Source organism: Ostrea edulis, chromosome 3 (genome assembly GCF_947568905.1).
Source record: "Ostrea edulis chromosome 3, xbOstEdul1.1, whole genome shotgun sequence".
NCBI lineage: Eukaryota > Metazoa > Mollusca > Bivalvia > Ostreida > Ostreidae > Ostrea > Ostrea edulis.
The window spans coordinates 84,495,487-84,514,692 of NC_079166.1; the positions used below are offsets into that span (position 1 = coordinate 84,495,487).

The window sequence follows — 19,206 nt, forward strand, 5'->3', positions numbered from 1 at the left end:
CCATCATGGCTATTGCAATCAATATGCTATGCCCCAAAACTATCCTTCACAAGTTCATCTGTCACAGTATATACATTACCAGTTCATTATGCCGCACTACACTTATGCACTTACAGTCATGTATCCCTACGAAGTGCAACAAGCCATACATACAAACATGCAGGTACCACAGTACATGTATACACAACATGCCATGTCACAGAGCATGCATCCAAACATGTATTACATGGAAACTGTGCCTCAGCAACGAGGGCAATGCATCCAGCCATGCACGTGCATCAATTGCATTAAGACACAAAACCTAAATACAACAGTGTCCTCTGACCACACAGTGGGAATACTATCAGAATCACACACTCCCACTCAAAACATCGAAACAAATGTGGTCAAAAGCTCGGAATTGCTAGAATGCAATGTCAATATCACTGTGCCAGTTCCTTCTATATGCAGAACGTCAAGTCCACCAGACAGCATTGCTGGAAAAAAAGAAAGGACTGACCATGAGCATGAAGGTAAAAGGACAGATATTGAAATACAGAGAGATCTACCTTTGGTTGTGATTCCCACGAAAGTAGATACAGAGGTACCGGTCACATTCATGGACACTGTAGACTGTCCCATAATGGTTGAGTCACAACAACAAAGGTGCTCAAAAATCAGAACTAATTTGTCAATGATGGATCAGAATGCCGTAATTGGTACGCAGTCAAGTTCAATAGGAATTACTTCCCTTGATCTTGCAGAAACAATTGTTGGCAAATTGTTTCAGAATCAACATCGTATCAATTTAGATGCAAGGGAGTCAACAATTTATCTTGCAGAAATATTTGTTGGTAGAATGTTTCAATATCCAACACTGAGAATATCAAGTGCAAGAAAGTTGACTTTATGTCTTGCAGAAACATTTGTTGGCAAAATGTTTCGGGAACAAATGCAAAACCAATCAGATGCAAGTCAGCCAACGTTCCATCTTGCAGAAACATTTGTTGGTAAAATGCAAAACTGCGTATGTTCCATTGATCCAGAGACAAATCACGAGCTTGTCTCAAAGGTCAGTTCAGAAGCTGAACCCGAGACTGAACCAGAGTCTGTCATTGACGCATGAGTACAAATACAGTCCCCGGCTCATCGGGCTGTGCCTGCCATGTTTATCAATAAAGACTCCATGGAGCTATCGCCGCAGCCTGCTGGAACAACGGTTGCAATGGTTGTGCTACCAGTTAAGCTTGACATTAGTTGTGCACCTAAAAACTCTATGGAGCTATCGCCACAGCCTGTTGGAACAACGGCCGCATTGGCTGTGCTACCAGTTAAGCTTGGCAATGTCATGGTGGAGAGGAAAACAGTACATACTAACATCAGTATACATGCACACTTTCGTCCACAGACGGACATAAACACATCTACTTGATCAGGGCCACTTCCCAAACATCACTGCAGGCCTCGCACACATGCATTGTGTTCTGTGCCATATACTCGACACAATTATAGCTTCGGTTTGCCTACTGAGAACAATTGCGGGACTGTACCTTGGTAAAACAATTATGCAGCTCATATCATGTATCATTGTACATAGATCACTTCAGTAGTTACATATCTTCTGTCACAATTCCAACTTGGGTTTACCTAGAGTGAACTTCAATTTCATTAGACAAAATGACTAGGTAATTGATAACAGTGTCTAAGACTAAATTGTTTGGTACACAATGTACAGTTTAAGTTTAATGTATTAACGGTAGAATCCGTGAAAGAATTCCTAATACCGTGTTTATTTTGGGTTGTATTTTCTTACAGTCGCTGGCTGTGAACATTACAGTCTATGGCTGTGTTTATTTTGGGTTGTATTTTCTTACAGTCGCTGGCTGTGAACATTACAGTCTATGGCTGTGTTTATTTTGGGTTGTATTTTCTTACAGTCGCTGGCTGTGAACATTACGGTCTATGGCTGTGTTTAATTTGGGTTGTGTTTTCTTACAATCGCTGGCTGTGAACATTACAGTCTATGGCTGTGTTTATTTTGGATTGTGTTTTCTTACAGTCGCTGGCTGTGAACATTACAGTCTACGGTTGTGTTTAATTTTGGTTGTATTTTCCTACAGTTAATTGCTGTGAATATTACAGTTTATGGCTGTGTTTAGAATCTACGGGAAAAAATTGTGAGGCAAATAAAAATAACAGGTATCTACAAAAAGAAATATATGAAGTCCGTGATTTAGCAACATTTTCCACAGTGAAATCGAATTACAATGAACAGTACAGTCGAAAAAATAACATCAAAATATATGGCATCCCAGAAACAAAAGGAGAAAACATCGTAGAAATAGTAACATCTACATTGAAAAAGAAGGGGTGTGTGGAAGTTGACCATCGAGACATTGGGGCGGTGCACCGCATTCCAGGATCCAGACCATACGCACCAAGACCAATCCTAATGAAGATGAGAAACAACGACAAAAAGGCGAACATAATGCGATACAGATCTGCTGTGAAGGACTCGCCGGGTAATGTTCGTCTTGGGGACGACGTCACAAAGGAGAGCAGAGAATTGATTGTTTGCCTTTTAGACCATGAGAGCATAACATCTGCTTGGTACTTTAATGGCTCTGTTTATGGTAACATAAAAGGAAAGCGAGTGAAGTTCGATATACTCGATGACATTGACTTCAAAGTGAAAAAAATCCGGTAATAAAAATTCCATCCGCTATCGATTTAGACTTTAGTGTTGATTTATTGTACTTCCGGTGTCATAACGAAAAATGATTTTTGACATCTGCCATCCAAACAAAGTGACTCTCACGTCTCACAGCTTGATTTTTCAGTTAGATTTTGTTTTTATTGACAACTGATAATCTTTATTTAAATGTATTATACATATATGTATTTCTACTTCTTTCTCTTTTCCATCTCTATCCCCATTTATCTGTTAACAAACTTCAATATGGTTCCAGTGGGTATCACTTTAGTCTCTGTAAGTTTATTTATTTATTTTTTTCCATTTTGTAATCTGATTGTTAGAATTATTGCAGTAAATTGCCAAGGTTTAGGTGATATTGCGAAACGCAAGGACGTATTTAACTACCAAAGAGCTTTAGAGTGTAACATTTATTGTTTGCAAGATACACATTTTTCACATGATACTGAAGATGAGATAAGGAACTTGTGGGGATACCAGTGTTTCTTCAGTTCATATTCTACAAACTCCAGGGGAATTGCAATTCTTATCAATAATAATTTTGACTTTAAACCTCTGATAGAAAAGGGTGACATTGATGGAAATTATTTTATACTTAAAGCATGTATAGAAAGTCATGAAGTATTAATTTGTATTGCTTGTGGGAGTTATGAGATTGATCACTGTTCGTTATCTTCACCTTTGTACTATTTATGGTCCTAATAATGATACACCACTATTTTTTGAAAATATACAAAATCACATTGATGATATGCAATGCAGTACTATTATTTGGTGTGGTGATTTTAATCTGGTTCTAAACCCAGACTTGAATTATTATAACTACAAATATATTAATAATCCAAAGGCAAGAGATAAAGTTTTAGAAATTATGGAAAGTAATTCTTACATAAACCCATTTAGACAGCTACATGAAAATATTCGTAGATACTCATGGAGAAGAAAAACTCCATTGCAACAAAGTAGGTTAGATTTCTTTTTAATATCCGAGACTCTTGTCTGGGCTAGAAATGTGTACTATAGAACCTAGTTATATGTCAGATCACTCAATGGTATCCTTGAAGATATCTTTTAATGACTTTAAGAAAGGTAGAGGGTTATGGAAGTTTAATAACTCTTTACTCTATGATGAAAATTATTTAGATTGTATCAAAGATATTATTATAAAGGTAAAGAAACAGTATGTAATCCCTGTATACAATTTTGATAACATACATGATATATCTGATGCAGACATTTCCTTCTCTATTAACGATCAACTTTTTTAGAAACATTACTTTTAGAAATAAGAGATAAAAATATCTCTTATGCATCATATATCAAAAAGAAGAATGAAAAGGAGGAAAAAGAATTAAAAGAAAATATCAAATTACTAGAAGAAAATGTTTGTGACAGCAATATCAATGAACTGTGTAGTAAAAGACAAGAATTAGAAAACATTAGAAAAGAGAAGTTGCATGGTATTTATGTAAGAAGTAGAGCTAGATGGATTGAAGAAGGAGAAAAACCATCACATTATTTTTGTACGTTAGAATCTAGAAATTTCACTAGCAAAATCATACCAAGATTAGAGTGTAATGATGGGACAGTGATTTATAAACAATCAGAAATATTAAGGGAAACAAAAACATTCTATGAACAAGTATACAAGAAAAGCAATTTAAACACAAAAGACTTGCACAATGATCTTGGTATTGAAGATGTTCCAAAATTTTCAAATAAAGAATATGAATCACTAGAAGTTAACATTACTATTGAGGAAGCCTCCAATACCCTTTACAAAATGAAATCAAACAAAAATCCCCAGGATCTGGTGGTTTTTCTGCTGAATTCTTCAAAATGTTTTGGAAGTATATTGGTCTTTTTGTAGTTAGGTCTATTAATTATGGTACAAAAATAACTGTCTTTCTATTACATAAAGACATGATATTATTACATTGTTACCAAAAGGTGACAAGCCGAGACAATATTTGAAGAATTGGAGACCAATTACTTTGTTGAATACTGTGTATAAAATTGCATCGGGCTGTATTGCGAATAGAATAAAAAGATACTTGGACAAAACAATTAATCAAGATCAAACAGATTTCATCCCCAACAGATATATTGGAGAAAATACAAGGCTTATTTATGATATAATGCACTATACTGAAGAAGAAAATATACCTGGATTATTACTACTTATTGATTTTGAAAAAGCCTTTGATACTATTTCATGGACATTTATACAAAAAGCGCTAAAACTTTTTAATTTTGGCCCTTCAATTAGGAATTGGGTATCGATTTTTAATACAAACATTACATCTGTAATCAATCAAGGTGGTAATCTCTGTGATAGAATCATTATTCAGAGAGGTTGCAGACAAGGGAATCCATTATCACCATACATATTTTTGATATGTGTGGAAATATTAGCAATCCAAATTAGAATGAATAAGAATATCAAAGGCATCACTGTAAATAATCTAGAAAAAATATCTCACAATTAGCTGATGATACCTCACTTATCCTTGATGGCAGTGAAGAATCTCTCGCAGAAACTTTTAAAACTTTAGATTATTTTTCAGAAATATCTGGACTACATATCAATTATGAAAAAAAATCATGTAATATGGCTAGGTTCCAAAAAAATATAGTAATGAAACATTGCTGCCAAATTACAGGCTTAGGTGGGGTACCACTTCGTTACTAATTCCCAGAGCTGTAATGAACATTCAAATGCTGTGATATTCGCAAATATTGGACAGTGCTGAAGAAACAGTGCGTGAATGACTAAGTCGACTTTCAAATTGTATGCGACTTTACATGTGCTTCTTTAGGATTCATTCCAAAATTTCATATTTGTGGAACTTATAAAACGGGGAGGAGTGTAGTCGGGTTGGGTATTCCGATTAGTCACAGTTCACTTCCGGTAACCTATGACGTGGATAACCATATATATATATATATATATATAATATATATAATATATATATATATATATATATATATATATATATATATATATATATATATATGGAATTTTCTGAGTTGACAGTCGGAACCATGCCTTAGAACTATAAACACCTGCTTGTTGTCTTGTGTCATTGTGCCTGTTGGTAACTATCTATTTGCTCTGCTGTATGCTTTATATGTGATAAGTATGTTTTAAGGCCAGATGATATAAACAAATGTTTCTACCTTTAGCACTGAAGAGTTCCCATGGTAAAACAAATAGTTTGGTTGGTTTTGGTTTTCTTAATTATAGTTGTTTGGAACTCTTTTGTGTTTTAAGAGCAGGAAAAGGGGTCAGTAAACAGTGTAAACAATTATGGTGCCAGAATCATTCAGGAGGGAAAAAATCAGGAAAATTATTAGTAAAAAACGTCATCAAAGGTTACAAAATGCTAAGAAGGTTATGCATTATCCCTTGGATGTAAAATAGCGAATGTTGATGTCAATAACAACGTGGTGATCGAGAAGAAGTTGGATGAATCAAGAAAAAAATTGTTCGTCTGGTGATAATTCACAAGAATGCCTGGGAAATGAAGACACGTATCCATCTGATGCATCAGAGAGTGAGGAATCATGAGAAGAGCATGAGGAGATGATTTGTTTGAGAAGTGGGAGACGAGTTGTGGAACTTGGAATTCTAGTGGACAATTTGGAAAAAGGTTGTGCTGCGTGTGGTAGACCACTAGATATAACAACGCATAAGACATTGTGAGGACGAAAAACGGTTTGGACTTGGATCATTGCTATATATAGGATGTCAGCAGGAAGCATGTAGTCATCTTTCTCCTGTTTCTACTGAGAAACGTCATAGTGCAGAAACTAACGTAAAATGGCACATCAAAGACATCCTGTATTAGGCATTTCTTTATTTTTTTTTTATATCAGAGATGAAAAGCAAAGGAAATCCAAGAGTGACCAAAAAAAAAAAAAACCCAATAAATTCATAAATGCCATTGTAAATTATTTTCAGAAGTTGTAGAATTTTACTCTTATATTATGGGAGATAACTCGTCTTTGTCTTGAAAAAATGTGATTTTTACAATTTTGCTTCTACTCAGAAAATTCACCCCGTATGGTATATAATTTTTAAGTTTATATTACACTTTAAACATTAACCCCTTCTCTACCGTACCGGTCAATTTGACCGGTGGCGCGTAAAAACGGGACAGCGCAAAAGGAGTGCCTCTAAATCTTTCAAACTACGGTCATAAGATATATGATCTATATATCATATTTTTGGAAATTTTCTCTATTTTTTAACTATGTAAAAATCAGGTAAGTAAATAAAGCCATTAAATTAATAAAAGCATTTAAAGCGAAAGATGGCTTCGTCTAAATATGACGCAACGTTTTGTCGTAAGGCCATTTTTCCCCTCGATACGATTTTTTAAATCTCCCGTATGAATGCACTATTTTTTATATTTTTGAAAAGCATATATTCCCTGCTTTCAGAACATATAAAAATTATTTCTAATGCCTGGCAAAGTTATGAGAAAATAGCTATTTTTTGCACATGTACGCTTTCTTACAATTTTATTTCTCAATGTTTAAACAGATCGGCGTTTTACCAATATCCATATATGGAAATAGGGAAAAGTAAATACGGCCTGTAAAAGTAGAGAAAATTTTCTTTTTGATGGACCCTTATTCGTGTTGTAATTCTTGTTAGTTTTTATATTACGATAAAATGAAATTGGGACATGCTGCGCGGTTTACTTTAAAATTAGCGACAAAACGTCGGCGCTGAAAGCGATCGACGCGCATCGCACAATAAAGTAGTGAAAACTATTTGCATTGTCCTCTGTTGGTAATATGAATACTTTTTGATACACTAAAACAATATACATATATGTATGAAATAATCAGCCAGATATTCTCTGCTTTAAAAAAAAAAGAAGTATAAAACCAGTATTGGTAAATAACAGTTACACCACCTACTTGTAACTTCATAAAACACCTAATGAAAATGTTACATCGGTAGAGTGAATAAAAAAATATTTCAGATTCAGATATAAACGTTATGTAATATATTTTTCGGAATAGAAATATTTTTTTTCTGCCAAACAAAGAAAACAAAAAGACCAGTCTGCATATTATAATACATTTTCCCCCGTGATCGGATCACGGCCGCGGGGTTTTCTGAAAGTGTGCACAGGCAACACACGTGTTTCCGTTTCAACGAAAACAACAACCACACAACAAACGCTTGTAATGTATTTTACATCTTGAAAACGACCTGATATCAGATGAAGAAGTCTGAAGATATCCTGGATATCCTGTTGCAGGGTGACCCAAACGACCATGCATTCAGTATAAACATGTAAGTTGATGTACATGTAGCCACATAGGCCGACTAGAAAAAAAAACAACAAAAAAAAACCAAAAAACGTTCGCGTTAGGCCTATGTCATGTTATGAAAAATTCACGATTAATATATTAACCGCGATTTGATACCATAATTTGTCGTTTCATGAAAGAAAATATTTATATTTTATGATATCTAAACCAAGTGTATAACATCTGACATCAATTAAGCTGTCCTGGACCGGCATTAATCAGTCTGACCTCCCCCCCCCCTTTGGTATCTCCTCATCTGACGCGCGAGTGTAAGAAGAGGGTGGATTTAGTGTACGATGAGAAAAGGGTGGGATGGTTTTAATCAGAGTGGGCATTCATGACCATTGGTGCGGAGGCTATTTTCCAAGATTTTCTATGTTTATAAAAAAAATCATCTTTCTATGAAAAGAAAACACAATCTGGTAGGAAAGCATATATTGCATTATTGTATTATCATTTATAATAATAGAATTTAGTACCATAATTTGAGGTTTTTCTTCATATTGTAACAGAAATAAAAAAAAATAAAATGTGTGTTTGGGACAAAAGGTGTGTGTGTGTGTGGGGGGGGGGTAACATCAATCAAAATCTTGTTATGACAGGTTATTGAAAAAGCATTTAATTATATGATCCATACATGCTGGTGTGCTATGAGCTGATGGGCATGCGCCCACTTCTTGCTTAGATTTTCTCTAATTTCGACTAAATCCACACTCCATCAGAGTACCATACCAGGGGGTTTAGACACTGTGTACAATGAAGAACCAATTCAATTCTACTTTAAATCTGGCCATTCAATTTGCCTCAGGGCGCAATGTTTTCGCTGGACACTGTATATTTTAACCTGAATTTCTTCAGTATTTGCTCTCATGTATATGTTGGGCATAATGCTAACACCTCCATGATGCTTAGTGGGTTTTTTTTTTCAATACGCACTCTGCTACACTCGCAAAGTATAATGAAATATTCCATTCATTTGATTTCTAACATGTATGTAATCCCTTACCAAATAGCACTTCAAATATAGGACATCTCTATCTTTAAATAAATATGACCAGTACTTTCGTGCGAAACTGTCCCTTACTATCATAAAGCTTATATTCTGCTTTAAAACACAAAACAATAATTCTTAATTGTATTTTTTCATCTTTAAAAAGGTTATTGACATCCCAATATTTAGTGGGAAGCTTCCAGGTATCTTCCACTAGTGACAGTCTACTGGCAAATCCAGACATGCATTGGAAGTATGTTGATGTGGAGGACACAGGGACACCTGATCCAAGAACTGTGGCATTTCATTCGGAGTGACAACCTGGCATTCAGTTGGTATGACTCTTTGAGGTTGAATATAGGGTTAAATCCGTATATATTTGGTTAACATTCAAATGAATCCAGATAATACATTCGCAAATGGAATCATGGCATTATGGTACACTGATATGCGTGTACCATTTTACTCTTTATCGTTGCATTACTAGATATAACATGCATACAAAAGGAGACAAAACACGGAAAATCATTATTCTTTTTCTAATTATAAGGTGTGATAAGTGTTTTAAATACTGACAAATAAGGTATGATGACCAATACTGATTTTATTTGCATTTTTTTTTCAGATATGGGACCTGATTATTCAGAGAATTGCAGATTTTATGAAGCTGTTTTGACAGAAGATTTGGTTTTCTCCATTTGTGTTGCCATTAACCATTATGCTGTGATGGTCATATCTAGGGAGAGGGATTGTCATATGCTTCCCGAGGAAGTTCGAAGCTTCTCACTGAAGAGGAACTGTACAGGTATTACTAGTTTTTAAGTACCGATATTGTGACAGTGATTTCCAGTTTAAAACGAATAATATAATGCATTTTATAAGATTACCTTTACCAAAATTAATCTGACTGTGCATCTAACAAATTTATTAAATGTGTATAACAATTACCCCAGATAAAGTTTTACAAGTAATTAAACGCATACTTTTCAGAGGGCCTTGATTATAGAAAACATTTACAGAGCCAACTGAGTATTCAAAAGCTCTGAGAATACATCAGTATATTGGGGCTAAGTATAAAAAAAAATCTTTTTTTCTCTTCTTCAGATTGTTGGGCATTATCTTATACATGTCTGCTGAGAAGTTATAGTCGATAGACAGATATTGGTCAACGCATGCCCCTATCCGGACAACCTAGTATCAAAAATTATGTCTAGAAATATGTTTTAAGAGGTTGAATATAAGAAGAACAATTTTTATTAAATACAATGCAAGTACATTTAAATTTAGTGATTGAAAGTAAGTACTTGAACATTTGTATACATGTACAATGAACTTGGGGAGGAAAAATGGGCATTATTTTCGCATATATAGCATTTGATATCATAATGGTGTTGTTCCTTAGCAACCAAATATATTTGAATATAAAAAATAGATCATTTTAGATTTTAACAGGAAAGATCTTTGTTTTAATGTTGCAATATTTATACTATTTATTGGGATACAATGGCAAAACGTCATATTATTAGAAAATGATGAATATGTATATGAAGTACAAAATTTCCATTTTATGACCTTTAACCTTAATTCTCTTCATTATATTTTTTGTTAAAAACCTTTTAAAATGATTAAGATATAGTCAAAGATTCTATTTTTAAAATAATGTGACATTTACTAACCATCATGCAATGTAGATATGTTTGAATTGTGTCGAATGGAAGTAGAAAGGCAAATTATTGTGAAAATTACACCATGAGTGTTGTTACTTAGCAACCAAAAATATTTGTTTGTCAATAAGATTGACTAATTTGATTGTTATGTTTTTGTAGTATTTTAAAAGACACATCAGCTCATACATATAGAATTTCCTATTTTTGACCCGAATCTAGTGAGAGGGGTCGTAATATTTATATTCCAGAGAAAAAAGATTGCAAAAATGTGCACTTAAATGACCTTTGACCCCGTAGAACTATTTGGGGTCATGGGATAACATGATAAACTTTATGAAAAAAAGTTCCCTGTCCAATTCGTAACAAAATTATATGTCGCATGCCTACCTAAAATCGTGATATATGCAGATGTAACTCGATTTAAAAATATTGTCATTTAGTCTTTAAAAACCTCCAAAATGTGCCGGTAGAGAAAGGGTTAAGTCAACATATTATGAAGTTTATTTTAATTTGTAAACCTTTACTGAGGGTGCAATGTCCATATATGTAATTTCATTGAAGCAGCAATTTATATTTTCCAATTGTAAAATTTGTAATGCATAAATATTTTACATGTTATGTTGTAAATCTAATAACAGTACACTCTGTTCTCCCTGACAACCATTTTTTGAGGTATAAAAAAGGTAAACAAATGAAGAATGAACTAATTTACCATAATAACTATTGTTTTGTACTTTTTTTCGGAAAAAAAAACGGAAAATATTTCACTCTCCAAGTCAAAGAGGAAAAGAATTCAAGGAATTATCCACTTTTATAAAAGAATGACATCATATAAAATATCTTCGAAAGAAAAAAAAATGTTTGTATCATCTGCCCTTAATGCTATGCATTAAGTAATAACTATTGTAGGGTACGTTTTAGTATACCTGACTTGTGTTTACAGTAAATTGTCAAACTAACACAGCCAGTTTCACAACAATGTATTCAAACTAAACGGACGGGAACAAGAATATCAATTTTAAATCATTAATTGACTACTTGTATTCAATTAAATAGACAAAAACACTTACATTTGCATTTTCATCCACTCGACCTTGTTTTCGTATCAATTTTTTTTTTGCGCATGTGCGAATATGGCAAGGAAGAAAGTATGTAAGTACTCCATTATGGCTCGGAAGTTTAATACGTTCAGTATAAATCTTGATAGTACAATTTCTTTCTGATTAATTATCCATCTCCCTTCATTCTGATATATTTTTTTTTAATTTCCTATATTGTTTTCTTTACATGTTAAATTTTTCGGCTGGTCCGGGTTAGGACTAATGAATGAGCCCCCCCCCCCCCCCCTTCTAAAACGATGTTACGTGCTTAGCCGTCTATCTCCCTCTCGGTCAAAAATAAAATAAACACATGCTATATATACTACAACATCATTGGATTTACTGGATAATTCTTCACCTTCATAATACATGTTAATGCAAGCGGACTATCTAGGCATTTTTTTGTTCATCTTCGCTAGCCAAGATTATTCATCCACGAAGGCACAGTTGACCCAAATCCCATTGCTAGCGGAGATGAGATGAATTTTACCCCCGTATTATGTTATAACTGACCAAAACCTAGTACGTTTGTTTTACAGCTTTCATTCAGAAGACGCGCAAGTTTGTTAGTCACTGAATAAACGAGATTTCAAACGTCTGCATTTTTATTTCAATCGTTGTCAATTTTATACTTTGTGATATTTCAAGTCTACATGTACTCAATTCAATTTATTGGATCTCATCACCATTATGCAATGGTATACAAAATTATAAAGACAAAAAGCTGTTATATATACATTTAGTAAATGATGCATGCGTGTAATAAAGTATTTATCAAGTTAGAAAAAAACAACCAAAAACGTGTTATTATTAATGTGAAGTATGGGCATTCGAGGTAGGGGAGCACATTTCATTTTATTATTTTCTTAATGAAATTGTACGGAGTTTTCTAAAGGTTTGTTTAAAAGTAAAGATATTTTTAATATTTATTTGTTTAGGTGATAAAAATTTGATTCTTTGCTCACATTGCATCACAGTTGAGTACATGATGAAATTCATTTCCAATGTAAACATGTACATGCATATAGCTGACCTTAATCACGTATTCCTAATTACAATGAAAACTTTACGTTAGAAATAAATCATTGCTTATGGTACATATTTCTTTGAACTGCTACTTATCAAATTAAAATTATTGGCATGTGATTGTTGTTGTTCATGACCCTTCTTTCATTTGGTGAAATTGTGCTGCACGTGCCGTGAAACAATGTAGCGACGAGTGGTAGGAATAACACAGGTGTTTATATACAGGATGTCGAGAATTTGGGCGTTTCATAAAAAGGTGTGAACGTCTGCAGGAAAGTCTACATACGGATATGTACCGAAAACACCAACGTATCATTTAACAACAATTACAAGAATTTAATCATTGATAGCTAATTTCTAAATAATTAATGGGGTAGGGGCATGCATGCTGGCCAAGCAAAAGGGTTTTTGGAGTGAATCATTTCGGAAATTATTTCTTTGTTTTATCACACGGAGGTACATGGTGGCATCGACGGAGGTACAGGTGACATCCACGGAGATGCATGGTGGCACCCACGGAGATCCTCCGTGGACTTCAACGTCAAGCTCGCGCGGGAAAAATAGGACTTCAAAGATGCCGACAAATTTAAATGTTATATGTTTGGGGCAAAGTTCTACCGCGTTGCGTGGAACACGCATAAAACTCGTGTCTTTTACTGTATCTGTAAATAAAATATTTACTTAGTTTACCACTGGTTTCATAAAGAATTGAAGAGGGGGGAGGTTAAAGGACAATCGTACTTTGCCAAGCTCTATTTTCTTAAACCGTGTAATCGTTGTCTTCGATACTTTATCAATTTATTTAGGTTTTTCTTTCTACTTAAAAGTTTCACTCAATAAAACACTAGAGTGGTATATTTTGCATTAAAACACTTTTCTAAACTTTTTTTGATATCGAAATACATGGGCTGCGTTCAAGATCGTAGCGGCTAGCCTAGATGCTAGATTAGATATCTAGGTCTATTGAACGCACTGTATCAATTAACTCTTGTTATCCCTACGTAGGGCTAGCCTAGCACATCGTTCAAGATCGTAGCGTTATCGAGCCCTACGATCTTGAACGCAGCCATGGTCACCTTTCGGTTTCCAAGGTTAGTTTCTTAACAAATGTTCACGATACCCAATAAAACTAAAGCTTCAGTTTCACATGTTATGCCTTTGTCCAGTTCACGATATTCTCGTGATCTCTATAGAACGCACCGCTGTAACGCTCGTCAGGTAGTTTATTGATTTCCTTGTCTGATATCTATAGAACACACCGCTGTAACGCTCGTCAGACAGTTTATTGATTTCCTTGTCTGATATCTATAGAACGCACCACTGTAACGCTCGTCAGGCATTTTATTGATTTCCTTGTCTTATATCTATAGTTTTATTCATTCCCTTGTCTAATATCTATAGAACCCACCGCTGTAACGCTCGTCAGATAGTTTACTGATTTCCTTGTCTTATATCTATAGAACGCACCGCTATGCGTAAGGTTCTAATTGATTTCCTTCACATCTAAAGTTTTACATATTATACCATGAGCTATTTTTTTTTCGAGGTAATAATTTATATATATGATATGTAAACTTTTGTCAAAAGAAAATAGATCGAAAAAATATGTCAGAGCTACGGAATTAGATTTAAAAGGAATAGATAAATATTACTGACATTTATAATTTCTTCACGTTTTAAATATCCAGTACACGATTGGATGACCTTAAAGAGTTTGCTTCTTCTGATATTTTATTGCTAATAAAAAGAGCGTTTTCGTTATCAAGTTAGATATCAACACCACGTGGTTTCGATTACATTTATAAAGTAGTAACATAATACCCACCCCAAATGGTAATTTTGTTTTTCCCTTGAATAATTAAAGAAACCGTTTTGAAGGCTTACTTCTTTGTTACACAATAGGAAGGGGTAGGGGGTAACCTTTGGCTATCTATGAATGCCATAATTTTGATTCGAGATAGGAAACACTCCTCGTCTTCAAAGTGAACATTGACACGTGAAAAAGAAACACAAACGAGACATAACTTTATTCACACAGAAAGGACACGGACAAAACCACTCACACTCTACACGCTCACTAGCACACAAAACTCACACACTCAAATTACATAACATCTGACAATTGACAATAAATAATGTACTTTGCTTTTAGACACATTGTCTATTTCATAAAAATCCCGACCAGTATACAGGTAAGTAGAACGTTTAATGATTCATTGGTTCACAATAAGATGCGCACACATGGTAAGAATATTTGCACATGTTGTTTATGTCACCACTTGGTATCCGTAGCTGTAACACCCATTACAGAGATTTCTCGTTATGCCTCATCCAGGTATAATACGCTGGTCCATGTTGTAGAAGTCGATTTTGGCATTGCTAGTACTACAGGAACATTCACATGCAGTACGGACAGTCAGAACCAGTGCATAGATTACGTGAATCAGAGGTCACCTATAATAATTGTTCATGGTCGGGTCATAGTTATTGTGAAAATGGTGACAATGAACGAGACAGTCATGTGACACTTTCAGATTTTGATAGTACTGTCAAGGCAGCGCTATTATATAAACGTAATACACATGTTGGGGAAATGTCATTCAAGTGAGTTTGTGATATGTGGTTCCAGAAACATATTTAGACCAGATCTTTACATTGTCTATTAATTATTATAATCTTTTAAAACATTTTTGAAACCCTGAAAAAGAATTTTTAATATTTTTTTAATTTTTGAAAAATTGTAAAACAGTCATGAAATGCTAATTTAAAACAGAACAGAAACATTGATCACCTTCCTTAAACAATTTTATTTAAAACTGAATTAGATGTATTCAATATAGAATCTGCTAAGCTTCAAAGTTGTCCGTGTTAGTACGCTTTAATGTTGTCCGTGTTAGTAAGCTTTAAAGTTGTCCGTGTTAGTAAGCTTTAAAGTTATCCGTGTTAGTAAGCTTTAAAGTTGTCCCTGTTAGTAAGCTTTAAAGTTGTCCCTGTTAGTAAGCTTTAAAGTTGTCCGTGTTAGTAAGCTTTAAAGTTGTCCGTGTTAGTAAGCTTTAAAGTTGTCCGTGTTAGTAAGCTTTAAAGTTGTCCGTGTTAGTATGATGAGGATACGTGTGATAAGTCAAATATCTGATCTCTGAGTCTTGTGGAGGTTTAATATTTTCCTCCAGTCATGTTTTAATCAAAAATATAATTTGAAAAATATAACATTTTCAGATCAGTTCTCCTCCCTGTCTAATGACGAGGTGTACGTGTTATTCTGTTTTCTGTGCTCTGACTTCGGTACTCCAGACTTTACTGATACAGACTGGCTGGACATTCTTAATGAGATACTAGAGATGGATTATGAGGACAGTGTAACAAGTGAGGAGGCACAGCGGATCCTGGACGGACTGAAGTCACGTGGATTTCTTTGGAATCGGGATGGAGTAGACATCACTGAGTACGTCAAGGACGAGACCATGTACCGTGTTACAGAACCTAGTGTAGAACGTTTTATAAAACTTAGTGGCAATATATCTGTTACGCTGCCCACCGTGTATTCTTTATCCAGTTATACCACAGCAGTGAGGTATCTGAGATTAGAGAGATACACCAGGAAGTCTAGAGAGAAATGTGTCATTAGTAACTACCCACCCTGTGATACCTTACTCATACACCGTCTACAGATGAACGTACTGACCCACGTCACCATGGAGGACACGGGTATCTGTAATGAAGTGTCACGTTACTGTAAGTATGAAGTAAATGAACCGTTTAGTGATCTACACCCAGCAGTCTATATATACAGTCATGTGAATTCTACTTTCTTGTTATCAATGTTAATTGTAAATCTGCTATTGATTGATTTCAGATGAATGAGATATAAATGATTACATTGTTCTGTAATATCGTCTTGCAGTATAAACAAAGAAATGTACATACATCATGCACAACTACACACAACGGTGTACATTTATATGACGTCACGGGATTGATGTTAGGAGATATCTTTTATTATTATTATTCATTTCTAAAAATGTTGAATGCTGTATATGTGTAATTAATCAATACCTGTTTATATATTATTCAGTGAACATTCCTCTAAATAAAGTACGCATGAGTGAGGGTGAACGAGGAGCGTTTTTAGAAGACTTACAGAAGATCGGGGAGTGTGTACAATACAGAGGCGGATCACAGGGCAGTGTACAACACGTCAAGTGGCTCTGGAGATACGACGTTAAAGCGAGACCTGACATCGTGAGATCCTGTATAGGTCTCCACCCACACTGGGATATTTACATCATCAACAACACGGCTTACAGAAAACACAGTAAGTCAAAAGTAATATTAAAGTAAAAAAATCTTTATAGGTCTTGAACCACACTGGGATATTTACATCATCAATAACACGACTTACAGAAAACACAGTAAGTCAAAAGTAATATTAATGTAAAGAGATCTGTATAGGTCTCCATCCACACTGTGATTTTGACATCATCAACAACACGGCTTACAGAAAACACAGTAAGTCAAAAGTAATATCAATGTAAAGAGAGATATATAGGCCTCAACCAACACTGTGGTATTTACATCATCAATCACACAACCTACAGAAAACATTCAACATGTTCAGGACGATACCAAAACAACATAAACACCTAGATACTTCCTGAATTGTGGGGGTTTGAGGTTTATGCTTAAAAAAATAATAGGGTAGTGCATAACAAGTATCTCACTTATTGTACAATAATCCTCCGCTTCTCTCTCTCTCTCTCTCTCGATCTCGATCTCGATCGATCTCGATTTTTTATTCACAATCATTAAAACAATTTTATCTTAAAAGTATGCATCATACGTTGATTGTTTGGTTAAATGTGTTCACAGCGGTTTACAAGAATCTTGCCGTTTAATTTAAATGTATATTGTTTAAAATTGACTTTACGAAAGCTTTAGCCTTAAGTAATACAGTGATGCAGGGAGTGTGGTGTGTATTAAAGAACGATAACTCGTGATAACTTCTACCACTTGATTTCTAATTTAACTATTGATATCTTATTATTTAAATTAATAATATTGACGTCGCGCAAGGTACTGGTGTTATTTTCATACGCGCATCAGAAAATGCTTCCGTTATGTTTACACAGACGTATATTTTGTGAATGATTAAAGTTTTATGCAATCTAGTTCGATTTAGATCGTCAATACAACCTATAATTGGGTCAAATGCTGTTTGACGTGTTTCATACCGATTGTTAGGCTGTTTTTTGGCACACTGATTTTGACCACGGATAACTCGGTTTACTTGATTAGGATATAGGGCTCACGGCGGGGGTGACCGGTCTACAGGGGATGCTTACTCCTCCTATACACCTCATCCCACCTCTGGTGTGTCCAGGGGTCCGTGTTTTCCCAACTGTATGTTTTGTATTCCGTATAGGAGTTATGGGATTGATCACTGTTCGTTATCTTCACTTTTCATAGATCAATGCCGAGAAAAGATATAAATAATATCGATAGCTTATATAGAATATTATTTATACATATTTCATGAGGAATTACTGAGTTATATACACAAATATGTCGTAATTTTCCAATGTCCCGCGTTACATAAAATATCCATACGCTTTATTCACATGTTAATAAAATGATTGATTTTGTGCCAAATAGCATACAAATTTGTGTATGGTTGTGACGTCCTTACTTCGAATGAATATAGCGACCATGAAAATGGCAAAGACAGCGGTGTCCCGCGTTTGTAGATAGACAGTACAAGTCATCATGACCAGTAGGATTCCCAAATGCAAGTGGAAGTTGACTACCCCTGTTACATTTATAATTTACATATACATGGAACACGGTGTATGCCAGTATTATATAATTCTGAGTATATCCATGAAGCACATTGATTTTATCGATGTCCAATGAAATCTCCTTAATCTACAAATGTCGCGCTTTTTATACAATTCTACCATTTTATGTCGTCTTTTTAAGCATTTTTCCAACGCGAGTATTTTAATAAATATAATTTACAGAAAGTACATAAAATTTACTACATATATATAGAATATCCAACATTTCATTTTATTCTGCGTCCATTTAGGAAAAACGAAAAGATACTTAACGTCCAAATAAATGTCCCATGTATGGTGGCTGATTTGTGTCACTTTACAATGTGTCGTCTTGTCGTCTTTTCGAGGCGAAAAGTCGACAGAACGAAAAGATGACAAAACGATATTTAGCGACTTTTCGCCCCGAGATAACGAAGAGACGACAAGATGACAGAACGAAAATTCGAAAAGACGACAAAATATACGCGAAAAGACAAAATATAAACCCCGCAAACTAGCGACCTAATTTGTCCTCTTTTCGTTTGGCGCTTTGTCGCTTGTCGTCCTTTCGATTCGAAAAGATGACAAA

General features: G+C 34.6%; 2 protein-coding genes across 2 annotated transcripts in view; both read left to right on the forward strand.

Moving 5' to 3' along the window:
- Positions 1-19,206, forward strand: part of LOC125673012 (uncharacterized) — a 1,263,960-nt gene that overhangs the window by 723,489 nt on the left and 521,265 nt on the right. The gene's annotated exons all lie outside the window — the stretch shown is intronic.
- LOC130053659 (uncharacterized) overlaps positions 1-19,206 on the forward strand; it is a 74,558-nt gene that overhangs the window by 44,992 nt on the left and 10,360 nt on the right. The window contains exons 11-12 of the mRNA XM_056161039.1: positions 16,024-16,539; positions 16,880-17,119. Of these exons, the coding sequence (XP_056017014.1) occupies positions 16,024-16,539; positions 16,880-17,119 (756 nt within the window). The remainder of the gene's footprint in view (positions 1-16,023; positions 16,540-16,879; positions 17,120-19,206) is intronic.